Below are 23,881 nucleotides of genomic sequence, written 5' to 3'. Positions count from 1 at the left end.
CTTTTTCTCTTTAAATCCAGTAAGCTCTCATAACGCTCATTGAAAATGCCGGAGGGTCAGACTTCAATACATATTTATTCGTTACTACATCTCGTGTCTAGAGTCAATTACCAAACTACTACTACTACTACTACTACTACTACTACTACTACTGCTAATACTACTACTACTACTTCTACTTCTTCTTCTTCTTCTTCTTCTTCTTCTTCTTCTTCTTCTTCTTCATTTTCTTTTTCTTCTTCTCTCCCTACCTCTTCTATCTATGTTCCTTCGCCGTGGTGCAGAGTTAATGCTCATGTTGAAATCGTGTCTCTTCTCACAGATTCCATGTTTCTAGGTCCACACATTCCCATACACACCTGTGTATTACACCAGCACATGGCTCCTTTCACAATACGTTGATCCGACAGCGCAGTCTCCCATCCCACTCCCAGATCTCGTTTGGAGAATCTCACTTTCGACGAGAGTACATTAAGTCTCCCTTTCGCCGTCTGTCATGCTCTATTTCCGCTTCACTCTGAATTCGTTCGGTTCGCAATACTTCGCATATGTAATATTGATTCTGCATCATGGTTAAAGTGATGATGTAGTTTTGGTTGAGATGGGGGACTCGGGTTTTAACTTTTTGCAAGATAATTAGAAACCACTAGTAAAATATTAAAGAGCATACAATTCTAAAAGGAATTCAAAGTTTATTAGATGAAAATTGTTTTTAATATGACTAGATATTCAAAAGTAAAGTAAAATGAAGTGGTCCTAATAAAAGATGGGCCCCACCTTTTATTAGGACCTCTAATTATTTTTGGGTATCTCAGCCATTTCAAAACCAATTTTCGTCAAATACATACTTTGAATTCCTCTTAGAATTGTATGTTCTCTCATGCTTCATAATAAGGTTTCTCATTATCTGACAAAAAGTGGGAAACCTGAAGTCCAATCTCAACCAATACAATACGTCTACCATCCCTTTAACTCCTCTCTCCAATTAGGTGTACCATTAGCGACCTGTGGTGAGTACAATGCCAATGACAGTCATTGTTATAATAGTGCCATGAGGGTTAATGACCAGATCACACGGGACCTTGAGTTGATAGCGAGAGATGGGTAGATTGCGTTTTATATTGAATGAAAAAAAGGCCCGTCTGTCTTTCGCAAAAATGAAAAATGAAACCATTGCAAAGCAAACTAGTACATAGGGATTGAAAATGAAAGTTTTAAAAGAAAGATCGGAAAGAAAGACGGGACTGGAGGAAATTCTCCGTTCCCTAAAATCAAGCTATGTTTAGGCAACAAGCGCATCCCTCTATATAGAGTTGGCAAGATTTTAGGTGATTAAAGCGTCATCCTGTGTTGCTGGAGGGTTTTGTTGCTTTTTTTAAATCGTTCATGCTAGTGCTTTGCTCGCAGGAAGGTTCTTTTTTTTTTTACCCAATCTCTCCATGTACTAGTGCTATGATGACGGAAACAATTTCGAAAGCGATACATTTTCCCGTCTCTAAATTACGTTTATCGGGTTTCCCAGGGATGACCCATTTACATGGCTTAGAGAGTAAGCTACCTTCCCTTTTTATAAGCAGGCTCCGCTGGAACAATGAAGGCTCCAACATCCAAGCTCTCAAAGTGAGTTGGACGTAAACGGGCATCTCTACAGAGATGTGGTGGAAATTCAAGGACGATATTTCTTTTTTCTTCTTTCTGAGCAATAGTGTAGAGGAAGCGAGAAAAGTAGCGTGAATCGAAAGTGGTTTTTCTCCAGTTGACAATATTATCATCCCTAACTGTATTAGCTCTTGCCGTCCCGGCATTAGTGATACCGGATCGATTTATTCCTTGTGCATGTGTGTGTGTGTGGGGGGGGGGGGGGGGGGGGAGGGGGTGAGGAAGACAGGGGTTGAAATTCGCGAGTTACCTATGAACCTACAAGTATCCATGCGACATACACACCAAGGACCCTAAATGGATGAAATGTAGCTCACTTCCCCAATCGCTAAAACATGTATAGATTGATAGATAGATAAATAGATAGAGAGATACTAGTAGCCAGGTAGATTGATAGAGATAGATAGATAGATAGATAGATAGATAGATAGATAGATAGATAGATAGATAAACAGAGATAGACAGAGATAATATGAATATGGATATTGATGGATGCATGGCTAAATTGATAGACACATTGATAGAGAAATAGATATGTATAAAGGTAATACGCTATATTTCTGAACAGAATGATTGAAAAAGCCGTTTGTCGACGCTTATCTTGCAAACTGCAAGCTGTGTTTACAGCCCTGGAGTGTATACTGGTTTATAGAGTGGATAGAGATATACGCTGTTTTGAGTGTTCATTGATTTTTTTCTTTATTCTGAAATATACAAATCAGTGACATCAACTGATTAATCATGTGTGCCACTTTCAGCAAAGATCCGGGAGTTTGTTCAGCAGTATTTCATCAATCCCCACAGCGGAAATATATTTCATCCCTCGTGGAAAGTTAACGTGTCGTTGCACGACAGCAGTAAGGGATTAAATTGCATCCACCTGCCGCACTAACACGATTAGTTAAAGGGGAAGGCTAGTAACTGATCAGTGGGAATCACTGTCACTGACCAGGGACGCTAACCTGAAAGCATTAAACTGCACATTACTTGAATATGAGACCATTCTGAAGCAAATCATTTTCACACAACAATAGATATACAATGAACTCTTGAATGAATCCCATAAGGATTGGAACAATCATCTCCCAGCATTTCCACTGATTCCCACTGATCAGTTACTAGCCTTCCCCTTTAAGGGAAAGGGAAAAAGATAGTATTCAGCGCGGAGTGATACTTTGCGATATATGGTTTCCAATTAACCGTCTGCACGGCCATGTCTGTCTTATTAAGCATTACTAACAAGGAGATGAATACGCGCATATACCTTAACGACAGTAAATGTGTATGTCAATGTATAAATCCACCACCTAGCGTCATGGAAACCAATTAGTAATTTACGGATGTCCTCCAATGAGTACCGTATAATTTAGTGTTTGGTAAAAACTTTAATATGATATTTGTTGTTATAATGTACACAACGGTCAAATCAATATGCATGTGCTTTCTATTCGCGTCTTTTCCCTCTTTTTGTCCCCTTGCTGTAAAGATTAAATGTTTATTGTTGTCAAATTTACAATGTGAACCAAGAAAGTATGCTTAGTCTTCAGACTCTTATTTGGAGGTTATTAATAAAACCAAAATTGAATTGAATTGAACTGAATTCTTTTCATGGCAATTAGGTCACTCAGGTGCTATATAAGACGTTTTCAAGATATATGGACACAGCGTTGTCTAGTACTTCTTCCATTGTGTACTCGCTTGTGGTGGTTGTGACTTTGTGTGCGCGTTAAGATGTGTGTATCCGTGTGCGGGGGAATATTGGTGGTACTGTATGTTATTCATAAGATAGGTAAGCGCTTAGATCACTCGTATGTGGGAATATTTATATAAGTGGGATTAATGGGACGGGCGAGGAAGAGGTTAGATTCTTGGCATAGGTGGGCAGGGAAGGTTTTGGTCGGTTTGCTTTCTTACATAATGGATTCACTTTGATTATATCAAGGAGGTACTAGTATCTGTACTCCATTATACGGAATGAGATATGAAAATCATTTCACAGGGCTTCCATTAATTTGGGTATTCTAAACTCACGTGTGAAAGTCATTAAAACTGGCTTTGACAGTCAGCGGAAAATGCACAGGTCAGAATTACTACACATGTAGGTGACTGGTCCATTGTGATTCCTGGACTAGGGCCTTTCACCAGCAGTACAATGTATATTACATGTAGCTCTATCTACCATAACAAAGATGTGTAATTTCATATAAAATAAGAAAATATTGAGCAAAAACGCATATAAAGATGTTGGTTTTGTTTAACTCCTTGAGACAGAATGTTCATCCTCTGATACCAGTTCCAGACATATATAATATCTCTTACGTTGATAAGCTAAGCTGTATTTGATATTGACCCCACACTGAAATTCTAATACTGAAATACAAGTGTATTCCCTTTGTGTTCCATGTTTACAACGAGAAAACGTGATGTCTGAATTTGCAAACATTTTCAGCATTGTACAGGGAATACTCTCATTTAGACAAACCTAATAATCAGGGGCAGATCCAGGAATTCCGTAAAGGGGGGCGCCTTTACAAACTTAAAGGAGGGGCACACGCCCCCCACTTTTTCCACTTTATTTCTTTTGTTTTAACAAAAAATAAAGAAGGGGTACGTGCCCCCCTCTGGATCCGCCACTAATAATCATCACAAGCTATTCACGCACACACAAATAGCACATTTATAACAGCAAAATGTGCATAATCCTGTTCTGTGTTGCCTTATGGACATACTCACAATGAAAGGGATAGTATAGTTTTGGTTGAGATGGAGGATGCAAATTTTGACATTTTGTAGAATAGAAAACACATGAAATATTAAAGAGCATACAATTCCAAGAGAAATTCAGAGTTAATTTGATGAAAATCGGTTTTTGAAATGGCTGAGATATCCAAAAACAAATGTAAAACAATGTGGTCCTATCAAAAGGTGGTCCCACCTTTTATTACAACCTCTTTGTTTTTGGATATTTCAGCCATTTAAAACCCGATTTTTATCAAATAAACTTTGAATTCTTCTCAGAATTGTATGCGCTTTCATATTTCATCACAGGTTTCTCATTATTTCACACAAAAAAGTTGGTAACCTGAAACTCCGTCGCAACCAACACTACACCATCCCCTTAACACACAAAGAATGCCTTCAACCAGGGCTGCCAAACAATCACACATCTAAATATCAAAGAGGAAAGGAGATGATATGCATTTTACACAAATCTCGATAGGTCAACATCGTCCCCAATCAGGGGGGAGACTTTTATATTCTTGGTCAAGACATGAAGTCACATTTCAGCTTTGGGAGACCCCCTTCAGCAACATCAGAGAGACTTGAAAAGCTCAGCTTGATCTCCAAGCACGGTAGAGAGCAGTCATCATGCTTCTGATTCCGTACCATTAAAGGGAAAATCCAGTCCCAAAATATGTTAGTCTGATTTAAAAAAAAATAATAAAATCTTACCTGTTCAATGGTAAAAATTTGACTGAAATCGGATGAAAAATAAGGAAGTTATGAAATTTTGGAGTTTTTCTACTTTTTGCAAAACAGTTCTTGTACAGTGGATATTCATATGCAAATGAGTGAGCTGACCATGTCATAACCTCACAATTTTCTATTGATCGTGTACAAGAAATGATGAAAATCAAATGTTTCTGTCATCGAAGTCTGAAACGTGATGTTATTCCTGGTTGAATAACTTCAGAATAGTGATCAGGATTTGAGCCTCCGGCATAATTGCATTTGAATGAAAAACTGGAAATTTCAAAATTGTATGTACAAACTATATGGCAAGTTATGAGGGGGTGACATGCTCACTTTGCATATTTTGCATATTCATATTGGCCATTTAAGAACTGTTTCCTCAAAGATTAGCAAACCTTCAAAATGTCATCACTTCCATATTTTTTACCCAATTTCGAGTAAAAATTTTACCGTTGAACTCACAATATTTTACTCTTTCTTACCAGATTAACTTATATTTGGACTGGATTTTCCCTTTAGGGAACACTGACCGAATCTGATATTGCTCATTTTGGATGGCAAGAGGTATTTCTGGGAGTTCTTAATGCCAAATGGGTCGTGTACGACCTCGGGACTTTGATGCAGGTTTAAAGCAATTTCCTATTTTGATCTGATTCTTTCTTTCCTAAAATTGTACTTATTAATATGGATTTGTTGCTAAGCCAAAAGTCAATTTATATGGAAATTACAATATCCAATTTGTCCTCTCACTCCATATACATGTATATATTGAGTAGACGTATCAGGAGAGGCATAATCAGCATGTATAGCTACGCAGAAATTGAGCCATATACAGTAGACCTCGCATAAGTCGACATCGCATAAGTCGACAACTCGCTTAAGTCGACACAATAAAAAAGTCCCGATTTTTGCCTTTGTTATTCTTTGAAAATTTCCTCGTCTTAGTCGACATTTATAAGTCGACAACTCGCGTAAGTCGACCTGATTTTTCAGTGCCAACTGAGCTGAAATACGTGTTAATTCCCTCGTCTAAGTCGACATAATTTTTCGCTCAAAATCTTATCGCCATTCTCTGAAAAAGAATTGTTTTCCCGCTCCAATTCACTGCGTTTCTACTCGGTAATTCGCTAGTGTACGGCGCGGTAGCGTTCGCGCCATGCGTCCATTGTCTTGTATGCCAGAATATAGAAAGGACTGTACACTCATTTACACTGGAGCATTACATGTAGTACCCAAGACAGTTCACTTTACCCCTTTTCTCCCTCTCGTTTTTCTCAAAACGCACAAATTTTGTACACTTATATGTCCCAGTAGGTATTCATTATCCGAACATGAAATAGGTGTTTTTGTAAATCCGAATATTCTATATAACGTTGATTATTCCGAAGCGGTATTAAAACCAGGGCCCTTTATAAAAAGATTTATTACAATGCAACTAATAACGCAACTCAAAAAATCAAATGCAGGTGTATCAAATCACACGCAACTTTTGCATTTAAACGCAAGTGCGTTGCTGAAAAGACTTGCGTTTGATAATCATATGAAACTAGAAAATAATTGTTACGAACCTGAAACTCAATTGCGTTTAAACGCAACTCTAAAAATCAAATGTAAGTCCATCAAATCACACGCAACGATGTATTTAAACGCAAGAGTGTTGCAGAGAAGACTTGCGGTTTTTGTACGAAACTAGAAACTGCGTTTAAATAAATCTCTATGCATCTACGAAAATGCGTTATTGTTGAAAAGACTTGCATTACTTTTTTCATTTCGTAAGCAAAATTAAAAATTAAACGCAACTCTGAAAATCAAATGCAAGTCCATCAAATCACACGTAAAACGCTGTATTTACACGCAAGTGCGTTGCAGAGAAGACTTGCGGTTTTTGTACGAAACTATTATAAGAAACTGTGTTTAAACGCATCTCTACACATCTACGGAAGTGTGTTATTGTTTAAAAGACTTGCATTATTTTTTATTTCGTAAACAAAATTACAAATTAAATGCAACTCTAAAAATCAAATAGAAATCCATCAAATCACACGGAACGCTGAAAGACTTGCGTTTGATAATCACACGATACTACAAAATTGTAGGGAACTTTTTTATAACTCAATTGCGTTTAAACGCAACTCTAAAAATCAAATGCAAGTCCATCAAATCACGTAACGCTGTATTCAAACGTAAGAGCGTTGCAGAGAAGACTTGCGGTTTTTGTACGAAACTATAAGAAATTGCGTTTAAACGCATCTCTAAACATCTACGGAAGTGTGTTATTGTTTAAAAGACTTATCGTAAGCAAAATTAAAAATTAAACGCAATTCTGAAAATCAAATACAAGTCCATCAAATCACACGGAACGCTGAAAAGACTTGCGTTTGATAATAACACAAAACTAGAAAATTGTATGAAATTTAAACTCAATTGCGTTTAAACGCAACTCTAAAAATCAAATGCAAGTCCGTCAAATCACAAGCAACGCTATTTCTAAAACGCAAAAGCGTTCCAGAAAAGACTTGCGGTTCTTGTCCGAAACTAGAAACTGCGTTTAAACGCATAAAAATGTACGGAAGTGCATTATTGTAGAAAAGGCTCGCATTATTTTTTATTTCGTAACGGAACTTTCGCCGTGACCGAACTTAGTCTGCACTTGCAGGGGAAAGAAATCGCAACATTTACACGTTTCAAACTACCGAAACGCATGCTGCTTCACAAAATGTCAATGAAAAAAAAAATGATAACGAATTATTGTTAAAGTTCGCTATGCCGAAGTTTTAAATCTCACTCCAAAGTTAAATTAGTCCGACAATGGCAAGAGGTTTGTTTTTACGAAGGTTATAGTACATGTAGTCCGAAAGATGTCGTATTCGGATGAACAAACTTTCTTCTTCTTTTTATTTCAGACAGGCCCGCGCCGTACAGAGCGGTAATGTTGCGAATCGGAGCGCGAGAACAATTCATTTTCAGAGTATGGCTATACAAATTTAAGCAGAATAAACATGACGACTTATATAGGGAAGGAAAATTACACTTATTTCAACTTAGTCGGCACTGAAAAATAATCTCGACAGAATCATGCGAAATCACACGCATATCTTCCCAGCAACGCACTTGAATTTAAATCGCAAAGTTTAATGCAATTTTGGGGAATTTGCCTTTGATATTTCAAATCAAGTTTAAAACGTTAAGTGTCTAGAAACGGGCCTAGGTTTCCGATCCCGCTCTCTCAAAATCCCTCTAGAGATTTGGGAATTGTGCGTTGTCGTTACTAACCCGTGCAAGATTTATGCATGAACTAAAACATTATTGTTGCTCATGTCAGTAGGCATGTTTTGGCGGCAAAAGGAGTAAGATATGGGTAGCGATCCGCATCGTGATCCAAATCTTACTCTGTAAAGGGGAAATTAATTTTCATTTATAAGTCGACAAAATGTCGACTTACGCGTAAGTCGACATTCGCGTAAGTCGACGTGTTTTGCTCAGTCCCGATTATGTCGACTTACGCGAGGTTGACTGTATATGTCATCAACTCACTCATACAAATGCATGAGGGGATACAATGATTATTCTGAGCACTAGATGAAAAAAAAAAAAGAGAGAGAGAGAGACAAAAAAAAAGAGAAATAAATTTTACTGAAATCGACTTTAGTATTACTGAATTATTCTTTCCACGCAGACCTTGGTACAAGCATTGCAGAACTCAACATTATTCTCCAATGGAATTGCTCTATCAACAAGTAATGCACTGTGCCCAAACTATTTCTCCACACTAATGTTGGGAATATGTATTCAAATTTTTATGGCCAAGATACTATCATCATTTTCAGGGTGGTCCACAAGGGGTTTGAGCATGTCAATGCAACATGCTCAAATTCTTGTTCAACATCCTCAAAAGCCAGCAACATGCTATGCAACATCCTTAAGAATTGGCGACATGCTCAAAACAAAATGTAATCAAACATGTGAAATGCACATGTAAACCTTGAGAAACATCAAGCTACTTTAAAGGGATCGTACAGTTTTGGTTGAGACCTAATTTCAGGTTTCTGACATTTTTTGATGAAATAATGAGAAACCTCTTATGAAATATGAAAGAGCATGTAATTCCATGAGGAATTCACCGTTTATTTGATGAAAATTGGTTTTGAAATGGCTGAGATATCCAAAACAGAGCGATTCTAATAAGTGTGGGACCCACACTTTATTACGATCGCTTTGTTTTACTTTGTTTTTGGATGTTTCAGTAATTCCAAACTCGATTTTCATCAAATAAACTTTGAATTCCTCTTAAAATGGTATGCTCTGTACTATTTCAAAAGTGTTTTCTTGGTATCTTGCAAAAAGTTAAAAGCCCAATTCTCATCTCCACCAATACTGTACTATCCCTTTAAGAAAACTTGTGTGCAAAACTTGAGACAGAACATCGAACGTGAGCAGCAGAACAGGAAATAAATCACGATGTCACTTGTGATGGGCAATCCGAGCACATACAATTTCTGCAATATTCTCAAATATCAAGTTGTGAACCACCCTGCACTCTGCATATTTCATACAGGCCCAATAAATTTGGAAGAAACATTGCCACCATTAAGGCGTACATGCTTTTCAGGTTCTCTGCCACAAGTTTATGTTATGACAGGCTGGTCCATGTTAACAACTTTAAATTTCATGTCTGAACATCATATCACTAGAGTCTACACATAGCACATATGCACAAGGAATTTTCATCACACATAAAATGCATTGTACACGGAAGTAACTTGAATGATTCAGATGAGATATAGATATGAGCTCTTGTTTGTTACAAATAATACAAGGTCATGATATATACTTTTTTCCAATACAACTCATACAGTATTTTCTATTGCACTTATGAGGTAAGCGCTTCAGATGTGAGATTATTCTGGTTCATTTTTTATCTTTTTCTTCAATGTCTCTGCCATCTTTCTGCTAGCAAAATGTTTCCAAACTCTAATATCTACAGAAAGCTTTTAAATGCCTCTACTTCCTAAACCAGGATCCAAAGAACTTCTCAAACATGGAGTCGGCATGTTCTTCACTCTCCATATGTCCCAGAGGTCCCCCCAGACGCAGTCTATGAAACGAGGAAGGGATATCAGGGTGGGGCATTTCGCCAGGAGTGGTGGTTACCGTGGTGGTCTCATTACCCTTGTCATCGATCTCCGTCCGTCTTGTTTCTGTCGTCTGGAGGAAAGGAAGTTTCGCCAAAGTGATCACAAAGAAATATGCTACACTTCCTTCCTTAAGCTCAGTCTACCTTGCCATATTACAATGCAATCTGACCTTACAGTATGTTCTGATATGCATAAATTCCACTGCTCTTTAATTTGTGAATACATGCTACAAGCTCTGCTTTTTAGCTTCCCCTCCATTTTCAAAATTATTTACTGAATATCATACATCAAGACTTGACAATTTTCTGAGTGTTCATAATACATTTTGATAAAATGTAGAATATTATATCTTTTTAATGTTTTGTACACTTATAATTCTTTGCTGAAAATGAAATAAATGAGTACATAAACAAGTTTCACTTCGCTCACTTTATTTTTTGCTTTTCTTTGATATCAATGCAAACATTTGCTTACAAATAATTCGACATCAATTCCATCACATTTCATTTTCGTCTCTTTAGTGCTAATCAAAGAAATAGTTTCTATGCAGAATTTTCCAGAATCAATTTTTTTGTGTGTCAAGCTGGAAAATTAAGTTTATGACTATGTGACACAGATATTTTGCTCTACTTTACTTTTAATTATCTATACAAGTACATATGCTGTCAAAGAGCTTCTATGATGCCTTACAAATTAGGTGCACTGCCTTTGTTGATGTTTTTTTAAGTAGGAGCACTGCATTAGATTTTATGGGGATATCTGCGCAAAATGTAAAGTGGCATGACTAGTAAATTCAATGAACATGTTTCTTCTGAAATTTTCTGCTAAACTCATATCATGTTCTCTCCTATAAACAACACACCTGCTGCTTTGCTTTTCACATTGATTATCACACATGTTCTAATACCAACTGTCTATGGATAGAGATGCTATGCAGTCCTCTTAATATGAAATGGAACACTGTGACCTTCATGAGGGAATGTGGCACTATCATTTCTGAGTTGGTCGTCAAATTTGAAGGTCAATTCCTTGCATGTCCTCTTTTTGTGTGAATGTCATTTTTTTCATTGGTTTTTGTTGTTGTCTATTAACTAAACGCTAAGAAAGTAGCTCAGGCACATAAAGGGATGATTGTCCATGCCATAGCAATTTTCTCTAATAGAGTGCTTCTGTTTTTGTTTTTGTTGATAAGCCAATGGTAGAACGCAAAATGTGTTGTGCATGATTATGACATTACAGTTCAACTTCTGTGCTTAATAGTGTAGGGTCTTGTGCATGCCAAAAGGGCTGCCATTAGTCTCTCTCACCCCATCTGCCCTCCTGATCGTCTGGATTGATACGCTCCTAGAGTACGACCTGAACTGAGGCACATCCCGCTGGGTCTGTTCACCTCTGGTTGGTCGCTCCACATCTCTCCGCTTCACGGCAGAATCCAGATCTGGAAACACATGAGAGACACACAAGCATGACACGGAGGCTCCCACTTTAATTAGGAAGGGGCTGAAAGACAAGCTTTCCTCCTACTTAAAGATAATATAAAGTTTTGGTACCTCAAAAGTTTCCCTGAGTTTCCTTGTCTTAGTTTGTGTTTCAGGCTAAAGTACCTTTCATATAACTAACACTGTGAGACTTACTTCCCCCAAAGTGCTCTCATGTCTTAGTAATCATGCAATAATGGTTTCGTACCAGAGCAGAGCGGGCTCTGAAAAATTCAAACGAGCCGTTAGTTTGACTTGACGCGGTACCGCGAGAATCAATATACACGTATTGTCCGAAACCATTATTGCATGATTACTAAGACATGAGAGTACGTTGGGGCGAGTAAGTCTCACAGTGTTAGTTATATGAAAGGTACTTTAACCTGAAACACAAACTAAGACAAGGAAACTCAGGGGAAACTTTCGAGGTACCAAAACTTTATATTATCTTTAAACAGGGCTCCACATCAAGCCATGGATTATATTGGCTTGTGCAAATCTTACCCACATGAAACCCAGTAAGTGGGCACTACAATAAACCATGCACAGCTCTTCTACTCACTCATATCCATGGTAGCTATGTTCAGTACCCAGACACAAATGACATTAAAAAAATAAAAGCAGTCTCATAGATGGGGTAAATCTATCACTGGAACAAACCTATATTCATTACCTTCATTCCATAAAATGAACCCTTTTGTGATCAGCTGGACCTTGCCAATGTCACAAAATAGGCAGCACTGCTGACTTTGAACATGTTTTCATTATGCCTTTATCCAAATACAAAATGTTAAGTTTCAAACTTAGTGATAAACACATTTCATTTTTACAGAATCTTTTTTTTTTTATTGCTCCTCTCTTTCAGTCTGTCTGTACCACACACATGCATGTCTACATGCAGACCCACAGTGAGTACGGACTGCACGTAAGAAAGGCGACTCTCCATACACGTACTGAAGTGTATGTATTGTATGAGTAGAGGCTGACAGCGCTTGATACGACCCTGGAGTCTCTTCTCTGAAAAAAAATCACTCCTATCAGAAATGAATGCATTCCGCCTAGTAGAGACAGTAGGGCATAATGCATTAGTAAAACTCAATATGACAATGACACTGAGGTCTTTTAACCCATTGAGGATGGGCTGATTTTGCTACAACACGCATCTTCCATAAACACCTGCCCAAGATACTCGCAGCTTGTCATCAACAGGCTAATACAAATCTCACAAAGTCTGTGTTATCAAGTTGACACTCAGATGTTTTCCAACCTGCCACTTCATAACACTACAACATAAAAATAAAAGAGCGAAGTGTATTAAAAATAAGCAAACTAAGATTCTAGGATACACAAGTATTTTACATCAATTACCCTTCATATCAATCTAGGTGGATTTGGGATGTGTGTATAGCCTCTGCATCCTTTCATATTCAACAATTTTAGTGATGACTGTTGACATACAACATACTGCATGCTTGTAGTGGGAAACCACTGGTGTTTGTGGGATTAAAAGCTGTATGTGCACACTAACCTGAATCTTTCTTTGCTGCAGAGGATGTTGTTTCCACATCTGCATCGAGTGGAACAATTTTGGAGAGATTCCCCTTCTTGAGCTCATCAAACTGAAAAGAAAAAGTCAAATTAAATATAAAACACAGTGTGAGCATCATAAATCATTTCTAATTGAAAATCACGAATCATTTAATCTCTACCATGTATCCCCCATAATTAAAGCAGTAGTGCTCACATACAGGTTTACAAGAATTGTTGATACATGTCAAATTATCACGCAACTAGAAATGTCGCTATGGCGACTGGTATGCCTCCGCCATAATGCATGATTCTCCTAATAGGTCTATAGTACATGTGGACAATGTGTGATTACATTTTCACAAAATTGGCAAAATATTAAAATGACATGTTTGTCACAAATGTATCGAATGTTCACCTTCCTTGACCTATGTGTAATTGGATGAATAGGAGAGCATGTATTTGGGGATTTAAGAACTTTAACTTTGACTTTGACCCTTTCATAAGTTTACGCACTTGAGTAATTGTCAAGGTATGGAGAAAAAGTGCAATTTCTGTATTGAACAGTAAATTGTTATCATTTTCATCTGGCCTTTGATTCATAAAAGAATCAATGTCAGGCAGAACATACATAAATATGTACTAAGTTTAAAGATAACTTGAGCCACTTCCGAGATATGGAGAAAGAAGTAAGTTCAGCACTTTCACTTGATCTTTGACCTTTTGACCTTTGACCTTCTTGGCAAAAAAAAAAATCCCAGACAATCTCTAGTGGGTTATACATGCATACATCAAGTTTAAAAAAAAATAATCCTGCTGGCATTGCATAAATACAAGGAAAATAGTAAAATTTTGAAGCATTGCCCTTGACCTTTGACCCCTGACCTTTGACAACATGAACCCTAAATTCCCTAGATAACCACTGCCAGTCAGTACATGCATATATACTTTGTTCCATAAAGATACCTTGAACAATTTCCAAGATACAGAGAAAAAAGTACAATTTTAACATTTTACTTGACCTTTTGACCTTTGACCTTTTGACCTCATGACCCCAAACTTTCACCAGAGAATCTTAATTGGGTAATACATGTATACACTAAGTCTCAAGAAAATATCTTCAGGTATTGCATAGATATGGGGGAAATAGTGAAATTTTAAGCATTTGACCTTGACCTTTTGACCTTTGACCTTGAGCATATGCACCCAAAAGTTGATAGGCACAACTTCACCCCCTTATACACATATATGCCAAGTTTCATTAGGATACCTCAAAAGGTTTTGATAGTTACCCTGTCCACAAAATTCATTACGGACGGACGGAAGGACGGACGGACGGAAGGACGGACGGACGGACGCTACGACGGACGACGGACGGACAACCCGAAAACATAATGCCTCCGGCACCACTTCGTGGCGGAGGCATAAAAAGACAAATCTTCAGGACTATGTATCTATGCATCAAAACTCTGCAATGGTCAGTCTTGAGGCAGGGATATGTAAATACTGTGGCAAAAAAAAAAAAAAAAAATATATATATATATATATACATTACATGCATCATATACAAAACCTTAAAATATTTCCCTTATAATATGATGTGTTACTCAAACAAGTATACAACATACTTGAGTGCTCTTATCTACAAGCTATAAAACAATCATAAAGTAGATGTGGGCTAAGAAAACTTTAAATCTACTTTTGACGCTGTATACACATGCAAAGTAAATCTACCCCCTCCGGATTTTGGTATAGCCAAAAAAGCCCGGCCTGATTAGGGTTAAGGATAAGCAGTCAGCAAAATCTCTGAAACAATAAGGAACAACATTCTCTCTTTTTCATATTATAATACTGTAAAAGTGGACATTTTTGTATGACTAACTTTTCGCACTCAGGTGGGCAAGATCAGTTGGCATGTTTTTAAATCTGCAAAATCAACAACTAGAACATAATATGGCAAGCAAAATTATTTGTGTGCTTTTATTTTTGTGCTAGTTTCTGGTTGTGCAAAATTTTCAACACCACTTTTACAGTATGAATGGGTTTAATTTTGAGCAGTCTATTGAACTTAATCATCATTACTCTTAAAGGGACTGTACAGTACTGGTTGAGGTTAGAATTCAACTTGAAACATTTTGCGAGATATTTAGAAACCACTCTAGGAAATGTTAAAAAGCTTACAATTCTAAGGGGAATCAAAAGTTTATTTGATGAAATTCCGTTTTGAAATGGCTTAGATATATCTAAAAACAAGGTAAAAGAAAGAGATCCTAATAAAAGTTGTCAATCTTATCATGATTGCGTTTTTGGATATCTCAACCATTTCAAGGCCAATTTTCATCAAATAAACGTTGAATCCTTCTTGAAATTACATGCTCTTTCATTTTTTCACCTCCACAAAAATGTTATAAACCTAAATCCTCACCTCAATCAGTACTGTGCAGTCCCTTTAAGGCAAATTGCTTTAAAAAACAACCCCCCCCCCAAAAAAAAAACAAACAAACAAACAAACAAAAACAAAAACAAAAACAAAAACAAAAACCTCTATCTTACCCATGAGAGTCGGGGCACTCTGTCCGCTGCTCGTTGTGGAGCTGGTGACTGTGATGAGCTGGTGGCATCCTCCCTGGGCTCTCCATCTGGTTCTCTCAACATCTGATCTCTCAGTGATGATGGACCTTGCTGATTTGGGGGATGCTGTGCGATTCCTTCTATATTTTGGTATTGGGTAAGTGTCCAGATTATCATTTCATTAATCAACAAAGATCAACACAGAATCTTTTTTTTTTTCAGTCAAAGTTGCTAGATTTTTTCCTAAAGTTTGATTACCTCACACTGCAAAATAATACATGTTACCCGAAATACAAATAGTCAATGTTTGCTCAAATAGAAGGGAGGCTTTTATGTACACGCTTGTTTGTTTGTTTGTTTGGTTTTTCAAAATAACTTGCCCTCATGAGATTTAAGATGCAAGGCATCAACATTACGTTTATCTCCCAAGCACAAATTAATTCACACAGCAAACAAACGACAGTAAACAAACTATAGACTTAGTTATTTACTTATTTGGATGATGATTATTTCTGCAACTACTTGAACTTGAACCCTTTGGAGACTCATGCAACTTAAACGTCCCCAAAAGTGACAGAATGATCAGCAAGTTGATTGTGATCACTCTCACATAAGAAGAGGAAGAAGAAGAAGAAGAAGAAGAAGAAGAGGAAGAAGAAGAAGAAGAAGAAGAAGAAGAAGAAGGAGAAGAAGAAGAAGAAGAAGAAGAAGAAGAAGAAGAAGAAGAAGAAGAAGAAGAAGAAGAAGAAGAAGACTCTTACCATTGAAGTGGGATGGAAAATCAGCAAGTCCAAAAGTTCTGAACATCTCATCAAAGTGTTTGAACATCTCTTCCATCTCCCTGTCGAAGGCGAAATGAAATCCTCCGGGAAAGGGTCCGTTCCGACCCGGCGGTCCCTCCTCTGGGAAGTCCATTCCATCGTCTTCGTCGTCTCCACCAGGGAACTTTGGGCCGCTGAATCCACCAAAGCCACCCGGTGGGAAAGTGAAGAAATGTGGGCCCTGGAAGGTGTCTCCCTCATCCTCGCCCTCATCGCTGTCAGAGGAGAAAGACAAAGAAGACATGGGACCTCCTTTTATCATGGAAACAAACCTTTCGATACATATACTATAATGTTAAATGCACCATAGAAATCTGACTGAAATGCAAAGTACAATGTACTTTGTATATTACAAAACGAAATGCATGTATACACCAACTATAACTAAAGATCCATTCAAAGGTTTTGATTTTGAGATGTGATGTCACAGTGGGGAAAAAAGAAAAAAAGTACAAAGTAAAGAGAATTCCTCCTTCAAATTTTTATAGCATATTGAAGATTTCATAATGTACATTGTACCTCCTCCAGAATGAGATGAGAACAATATTACTCATAGAACATGTAATCAGTAATTTGCATTTAACAAAATGGCAGTGTATACAACCACAAAATGCATGTGAGCATGTGATTGCTTCCACAGCCCAAGTGGCACTGAAACTGAAAAGTGAGACTGTTTTTTTTTTCCTGATAGTGGAGGGTAATGTACATTGTATGTTGATGTGGCTGTATCCAGCCTCTCAGTTTTTAAGCTCAAGCCATAGACACAGTTGCATCCATGGATAAAGACACACATGTGGCTGTATACTCCAGTACACTGCTCTATTACAAAAAAGAGAAAAGAAAAATGGTGGAATTATATATCAAATTGCATTTTCTTTGACTATTGATGTTCTCTTTACTGTGGTGTAACAAACTGCTTACCCTAATTATCCAATGATGATCATTCACCAATGTGTAACTGTACTAGTCTGTAATGTTAAATTACAGTGTAGTTTCATGTCTGGAGCCTACAGGAATTCACAGAATGCACATGTTGGGGCAAAATTACCAGATTATTTAGACAATAAAATAACCATAGATTTTTCACTAGATAGTAGAATTATGTGTTTAGACTCTGAAGAGTTCCCAATGTCAAAACAAAGAAAAAAGAAGCTCTAAACAAGTACTTCTGTTATTTTTTCTGGTACTGGGTTTAAAAAAAAAAATGTACCAAGGTTAAACCTCCTGTGCCAAAATTTGGCCAGGGGCAAAAACATTGGTTTCTTTATGTACCGCCACCGGTAGCGATTTTTGGTTGATGTTGTAGTCGAATTATGAGCAGCTTGCTTTACATTGGAATCTTTTGACATGGACCCTGGGCCAAATGCATATTTTCTCTGTGTACCCATACAATTGAAAAAGAAATTACTATAATTAAATCCCTTGGAAAGAGTTCCATATGTAACAGGGTCTGTGTTACCCTAGGGCCCAGGACTGTGGGAGTACCACTGCACTGGCACTGCACCGGTACTGGTTCGACACCGCGTCCCAGATCAATCACACACAGTGCTACCATAACTAACATTATTCCATAGCCAATCAAAGCCAAAATATCGCTGATGGTTAACCGTTGACTACAGAGTTACAGTTACCATAAATTGTAAAGTTACCCTAGTTTTATGCAGCGGGAACCTGATCGTCACAAAATTAGGCTACTGTACCCTTCTCCAACAGTAAACACAATACATGGGACTACGCTACTAAACGTCATCTATTTGTCAGTTTTTCACTCATACATACGTGTGTTCGGGCCTCAGTGGTGGCCTCGGAATCCCGAAAAAGGACCGAAATGCATCGCTGAAATTCATCTTTGCCGAATTTTCGTCCTCACGTCAGATGGAGAAGAGGGCCATACCTTTCTTTAGTTTCAGAGCGATGGTTTCTCGTTCTGTAACAATCAGTGTGGGCTGTGCAGCATGTACTAGTACCTGTTTGTGTAACCCCCGTTGTGATGTTGCGTCACCAAGATCTAGATCGGTGGACCACCAATGCTACGGCCATGAACGTGAGGCATATTATTGAAAGAAAAAATAAATGACGGGAGGAGCAATTTCGTCACGCTATTTTACGCACGAAATTGTAACCAATTAACAATTTGATTTTCCAATGACATTGCCGTTGCTCTTCATGGACCACCTCCGGATCCTCCCCATCCCCATCTCAATCACCCCATGTCGATTCACTTTAATATAAATGTATTGTAATAGTAGGCTTTCATAGGGCTTCTTGCTTGCCATAATTTTTGGCCTAGTGACATCTAGTTATATCTAGGCGTGCAAAGTCTCCGATTAGAAGTACATATGTAACTAGAAGTGCTGTATGTGGGCAAGACGTCAGAATTTGGCTCTTATCTCAATCACTTCACACGTACTACTGTGACTATGGTATGAGTTGTATATGCACATTATCCTACCATGGTCCCAGTTGACAATTTAAAACGCTTGCCCGGTGTTTGCCCGATGTAGGACTATATACTTTAGCAACTTGTGACTACATACCAAGCATACCACTTCTCAGGTTTGTGGAATAGCTCGTCACTGCGTCCTGACGAAAGGAACATCCATGAATTTTGATAATAAATATTGAACGAAATTTCCGCTTCTTTCCCGCTAGTTTTGGTTGAGACCTAACTTCAGGTGTCCAACATTTTTGGTGAGATAATGGGAAACCTTTTATGAAATATGAAAGAGCATATTGTAATTCCATGAGGAATTCAACGTTTATTTGATGAAAATTGGTTTTGAAATGGCTGAGATATCCAAAACAGAGTGATCATAATAAAGTGTGGGACCCACCTTTTGTTTACGATCGCTTTGTTTCACTTTGTTTTTGGATGTTTTATCCATTCCAAACCCGATTTTCATCAAATAAACTTTGAATTCCTCTTAAAATGGTACGCTATGTAGGCTACTGTATCATGTGTTCTTGGTGTATGGCAAAGAAACAAAACAAAACAAAAAAACATAAAAGCCCAATTCTCATCTCCACCAATACTGTATCATCCCTTTAAAGTAGAGTGTAGATGTATTGCAAAGCATCACTTCGCACCACACACAGCACGCAGTTCAGTCTGACAGGTTGGAAAACAGTGAGTAGAGTGGACACAACTATATCTTCCGGGCAAGTTTATTAGTCGCTCTGTACAATGTCTAGTCCTAACTTGTGATGCGTCTCTAGCCAGACCGGCTCCTTTCTAGTCTTTTGGTTTCTACAAGGAGTCGATTACTGGGTATACCATCCAGGGGTTTTGTATCTCCCGTGTTTCTACCGTCCTAGGAGCGTGCATACATTCGCTACGTCCCCGGGCCAGGCTCGGGCGGCACGCGACCAAGCCCCAAGAGAGCAAAGATATCTGGCCACAAGGCCGGACATAAGTAGGCTACTTCGTCCTTGACCTTACTGGCTAAGGGCATGCTGAGGACACAGGCTAAACTGAGGTCAGGTCAGAATAAGCAAGACGGAGAGAGGTGGGGGTCAAAAGATGGAGGGGGAAGGGAAAGCGAGACCAAACTCAAGGTCGTTACATTCCAATGCGTTACACAACCATGATAACAGACTCGTCCGTCGAGATAACCTAACTCACAAGAAGTTAGCGGTTAAAAAAAAAAATCCATATTAAACACTTTTTAAGACTGAACAGAGACGACGGTCTGATTTGATTTTTAAAATGTAATTCCATGTTGTGTTAAAGTTGTAGTTCCGCCTGTCCCCTTCTATTCAGCGACCCTTGTCCTTATGGTGGGGGGATGATGGCTGAACAATGGGGAAAAAGAAAGGATACTATAACAAGATGATGAATGAACACAATGCATTATTTTTTGTATACATACAACTATGACAACAGCAATAGTAAACACTATTAGAAAATGTGGACTTTATGAACACTTTTTGTTGCATGTTGTCTCGGCGGTCTTTATGTCACGCAGTATCATCATCGAGAAGAGATTAATGAAGGAATATTTTCTGTTTGTGTAGTCTGAAGGTACCACGAGCATGCTTTAGGACAGAGCTGATCAAGTCCAAATTTCTGTGGATTTGAGTTGTATTTTTCTTTCATAAGCTTTACTTTCATTGTTATTATTTCGGTGGGTAAGACTCCTCGATCCTTATCTGAACTCTTTGTGTAGTTGTAGTTACAGCAGTGTATTTCACAAGTTTCAAAGACCAATTAGTTGCTAAATTTAAAACCTCACTAGCTGGCGCCCTCCAACCGTTTACATTAGTTTACATTGGATGATTTGCGCGAAAGGCAATACGCCCCTTGTCTCAGAGATCTTAATTGTGCATTAATATTGCAATCAGTCGTTGCCCCGAAGTTTAGAACCCTGCACCTGTAAAATATTCTCCCTAGACACGCACGATGGAAAAACAAAAATACAATCTTAATGATCAGGTAGAAAATGAAAGTAAGTTTTAATGTGTTTCTTGTTTGACAGTGATTTAAGTATTTTCTGCGATTAATTCTGGCATGAAGAAATCCTGAATGATTGGGGGAGGGATTAACCAGACTCCCCTTTAGCCCACTGCTTTCGAGAACTAGGGGGCCATGAATGGACTCTATGCATGGGACCGGCAATATCCTTAATATAAAATCTTAGTGATATGTGAAAGGAGTGAGGAATGTTTCTTTAAAAACGAAGATTTTATGAATCTCTTTCCTCTTCCTCTCCTTCGTATTCCACAATGCCTGGTTTATGCTGGGGGTTGGTATACCCTTTGCTGACTATTAGGAAAGTCACCTGGGGCGGCACGAGGGTTTGGCATATTCACTCTCCGTTTTTCTGGGGGTAAGCCTCATGTGGGAGGACTACTTCATCGGGTTATGGTTAGAACATTCTCTTGGCGATGAATAAACGAAGTTGGATCTTTTACGGTGCATGAGTTGTGATTTCCTCGCACACGGCCTATACATCCGAGTCAGAGGGTGTTTTGGCTCTTTTCAGAGGGGACGTCATGATTACACGCAACATTTTCTTTACTTTCTTTAAAGTGTTTTACTATAGGCTGGTTATGAATCGATATTATGAGAAGTTCCCATATCGAGTGAGAGTGACTTTAATGTGCTTCACCTGTGATATGAACTCCTTGAATCCACGTGTAATTTTTGTTTTGGAGGAATACGTCTATACAGCAATTACACTTTATATGTTATTCGTAACTTCCTGTGTGTTGCTAAACTCAGGACGGGTATATTTTCTGCAATTTTGGGTATAGTTCTGTATAGGAGGAACACAATATCTATCTTGCAGTCTCTGGCACTTAGGGCCTCTAGTAAAAGTGACGCAAATTAAAGTAACTTGTATGAATGCTCTAACGCTATATTTCAAATAATCACCATAGTTTAAAACAGAGAATAGATTTTTTTTGCTTCTCTGTCGGCCTCAGCGGAGAGGGTTTCTCCTCCCTGACCAGAGCATTCAAAGAGTACTATTCAATGTGAATTACAATTCTGACAGTCATTTAAAATTAATTTGTGCAATGATTGGCCTTTTGTCTACACTATGAACCTTACTTTGAATTAATTCATCATTTACAAATGCCTAATTGCTACAATGCAACAGAATGATATACAACAAAATTGTATGCTGTTCAGCTATGTGCTCCATTAATATCAACCATGACAGTGTCAAAATGATTATTCAAAATCAAAGTGTCAATATTCTACACTGGAAAAATCTAAATATAAATATATCATACCACGGACTCCTGACGTAGGGAAGTTCTTAGGACCGGCAGTTTTATTTCATTATATTGAAATGTCGTTATAACCGAAAAATTTAAAAGTTTAAATAAGTGAGTTAAAATGTGACCCGCTACAACAAAAGGATCCTAAAGTCACTGACGGGTTCAAGTCATGAATGAGTTATAAATGCTGTACTTCCTGAACATGTCATTTCTCCACTTCTCCTTCTCCTCATCTGTGAAACCGGCATGCTTCCTCTTAAGGTAATCTGACATGCGGTCCATGGTGACCCCACATGAGACACACTGTCTCTTTATGCGATTTTTCTGGATTTGAGATGAGAGACCTTTCCAGTAAATAACAAAATACCAAACACTTTGAGAGATTGGAGGAGAAATTGTGGATTCTATGAGATGACAGGTGCAACAGCATTTTTATGAGCTACAGAGTCCTCAAGTAATTATAGTATTAATTCACTGTGTCAATTAGTTTTGAGAGTTTGATTTTTTTCATTTGAGCAGCAAAAAAACGGTAAGACCGAAGTGTGACAGAATTTGCGCCACCCCTATCTGGTCAGCTTTTAGGTATGCATCGCTGGGCTACTCGGTCCCATGTGCAATTATTTTGTTGGTGATAAAAATAAGCGTACCTCTAGATATCATAAAATCTGGGATTTCGAACCTTGCAAAGTGAAACTGACTCTACAGTGTTGCATGACATCTGTAGTATATTTTCTTTCGATTGAAAATGATTAAAAAAATAATTCAACTGTGAGGTACTTTCCTGAGGGTTAGAAACTTGAGTAACATTTTGACTTTTCAAGCAATAAATCATAAAATTGTAAGTTATGCAGATTTCTGGTCGTAACTGAGTTGGATGAAAGAATTAGCACCTTAATTATTGATGCTTATCTGATCACATATTGATTCTCATGGTGCGTAGTGACTGCTAATAAAAGTAAAAATCATGATGTGTGTGGGGGGGGGGGTATAGTTTACAAGCATGTTTGACCCTACAGCCCGAATTGGTTACAGTTTTTTTTTTTTTTTTTTTTTTTGGGGGGGGGGGGTAATGCATATCAGGTAACACTTTCCCAGCAACTCATTCAATTAAAGAAAGACAATCGCCACTTAGAAAAGAAACAGACAACTCTTCCGTGAACATACCTATTAAGGATAACACAAATGTCACAGGGCATATTCTAAAATCCATCAAGAAAGCTCAAAGGAAAATGTTGGTTCTTCATACTGCATGCTTAAATTGCCTTCAAACATCCAAACCAGTCTTCATTATTACTATCACTTCAATAAAATGCATATTGGTTACTTATCCAACCTGCTTACATAGTGGCAAACGCAAGGAGATAAAGGCGGTAATAATCTTACATGAATAGGGCTGATAAAGAGAACTTGTTATACTTATTGTTAAGCACATTTCTTTCCAAGGAAATCAGTTCTTGTTTTTGTACTCACACTTATGATAACTGATCACTAA

The 23,881-nt window shown here is 37.9% G+C and overlaps 1 protein-coding gene across 1 annotated transcript; it reads right to left on the bottom strand.

The window, feature by feature from the left end:
• Positions 1 to 10,133: 10,133 nt before the first annotated feature.
• On the bottom strand, positions 10,134 to 16,777 carry LOC139715510 (HCLS1-associated protein X-1-like). Its single transcript, XM_071627080.1, has 5 exons — positions 16,606 to 16,777; positions 15,827 to 15,984; positions 13,275 to 13,365; positions 11,576 to 11,706; positions 10,134 to 10,338 (listed from the first exon to the last, which is right to left on the bottom strand). The coding sequence occupies exons 1-5, from the start codon at positions 16,757 to 16,759 to the stop codon at positions 10,135 to 10,137; spliced, it is 738 nt and encodes a 245-aa protein (XP_071483181.1). The 5' UTR covers positions 16,760 to 16,777; the 3' UTR covers position 10,134.
• Positions 16,778 to 23,881: the final 7,104 nt, after the last annotated feature.

Source organism: Diadema antillarum, unplaced genomic scaffold, assembly GCF_040938485.1.
Source record: "Diadema antillarum isolate AM-2024a unplaced genomic scaffold, OU_Dant_1.0 scf00000049, whole genome shotgun sequence".
NCBI lineage: Eukaryota > Metazoa > Echinodermata > Echinoidea > Diadematoida > Diadematidae > Diadema > Diadema antillarum.
Note: the sequence above shows the minus strand (reverse complement) of the source record. Positions and strands in the feature narration are given on the sequence as shown.

Bases quoted from the DNA above. Each gene is read 5' to 3' on its own strand.
- LOC139715510 (XM_071627080.1), bottom strand. From the start codon at position 16,759: ATGGACTTCCCAGAGGAGGGACCGCCGGGTCGGAACGGACCCTTTCCC. The intron at 11,707-13,274 runs GTTAGTGTGCAC...ATGTGTTTCCAG, and splicing joins TGCAGCAAAGAAAGATTCAG to ATCTGGATTCTGCCGTGAAG. The intron at 10,339-11,575 runs GTGAGAGAGACT...CCTTTCCTCCAG, and splicing joins CGATCAGGAGGGCAGATGGG to ACGACAGAAACAAGACGGAC.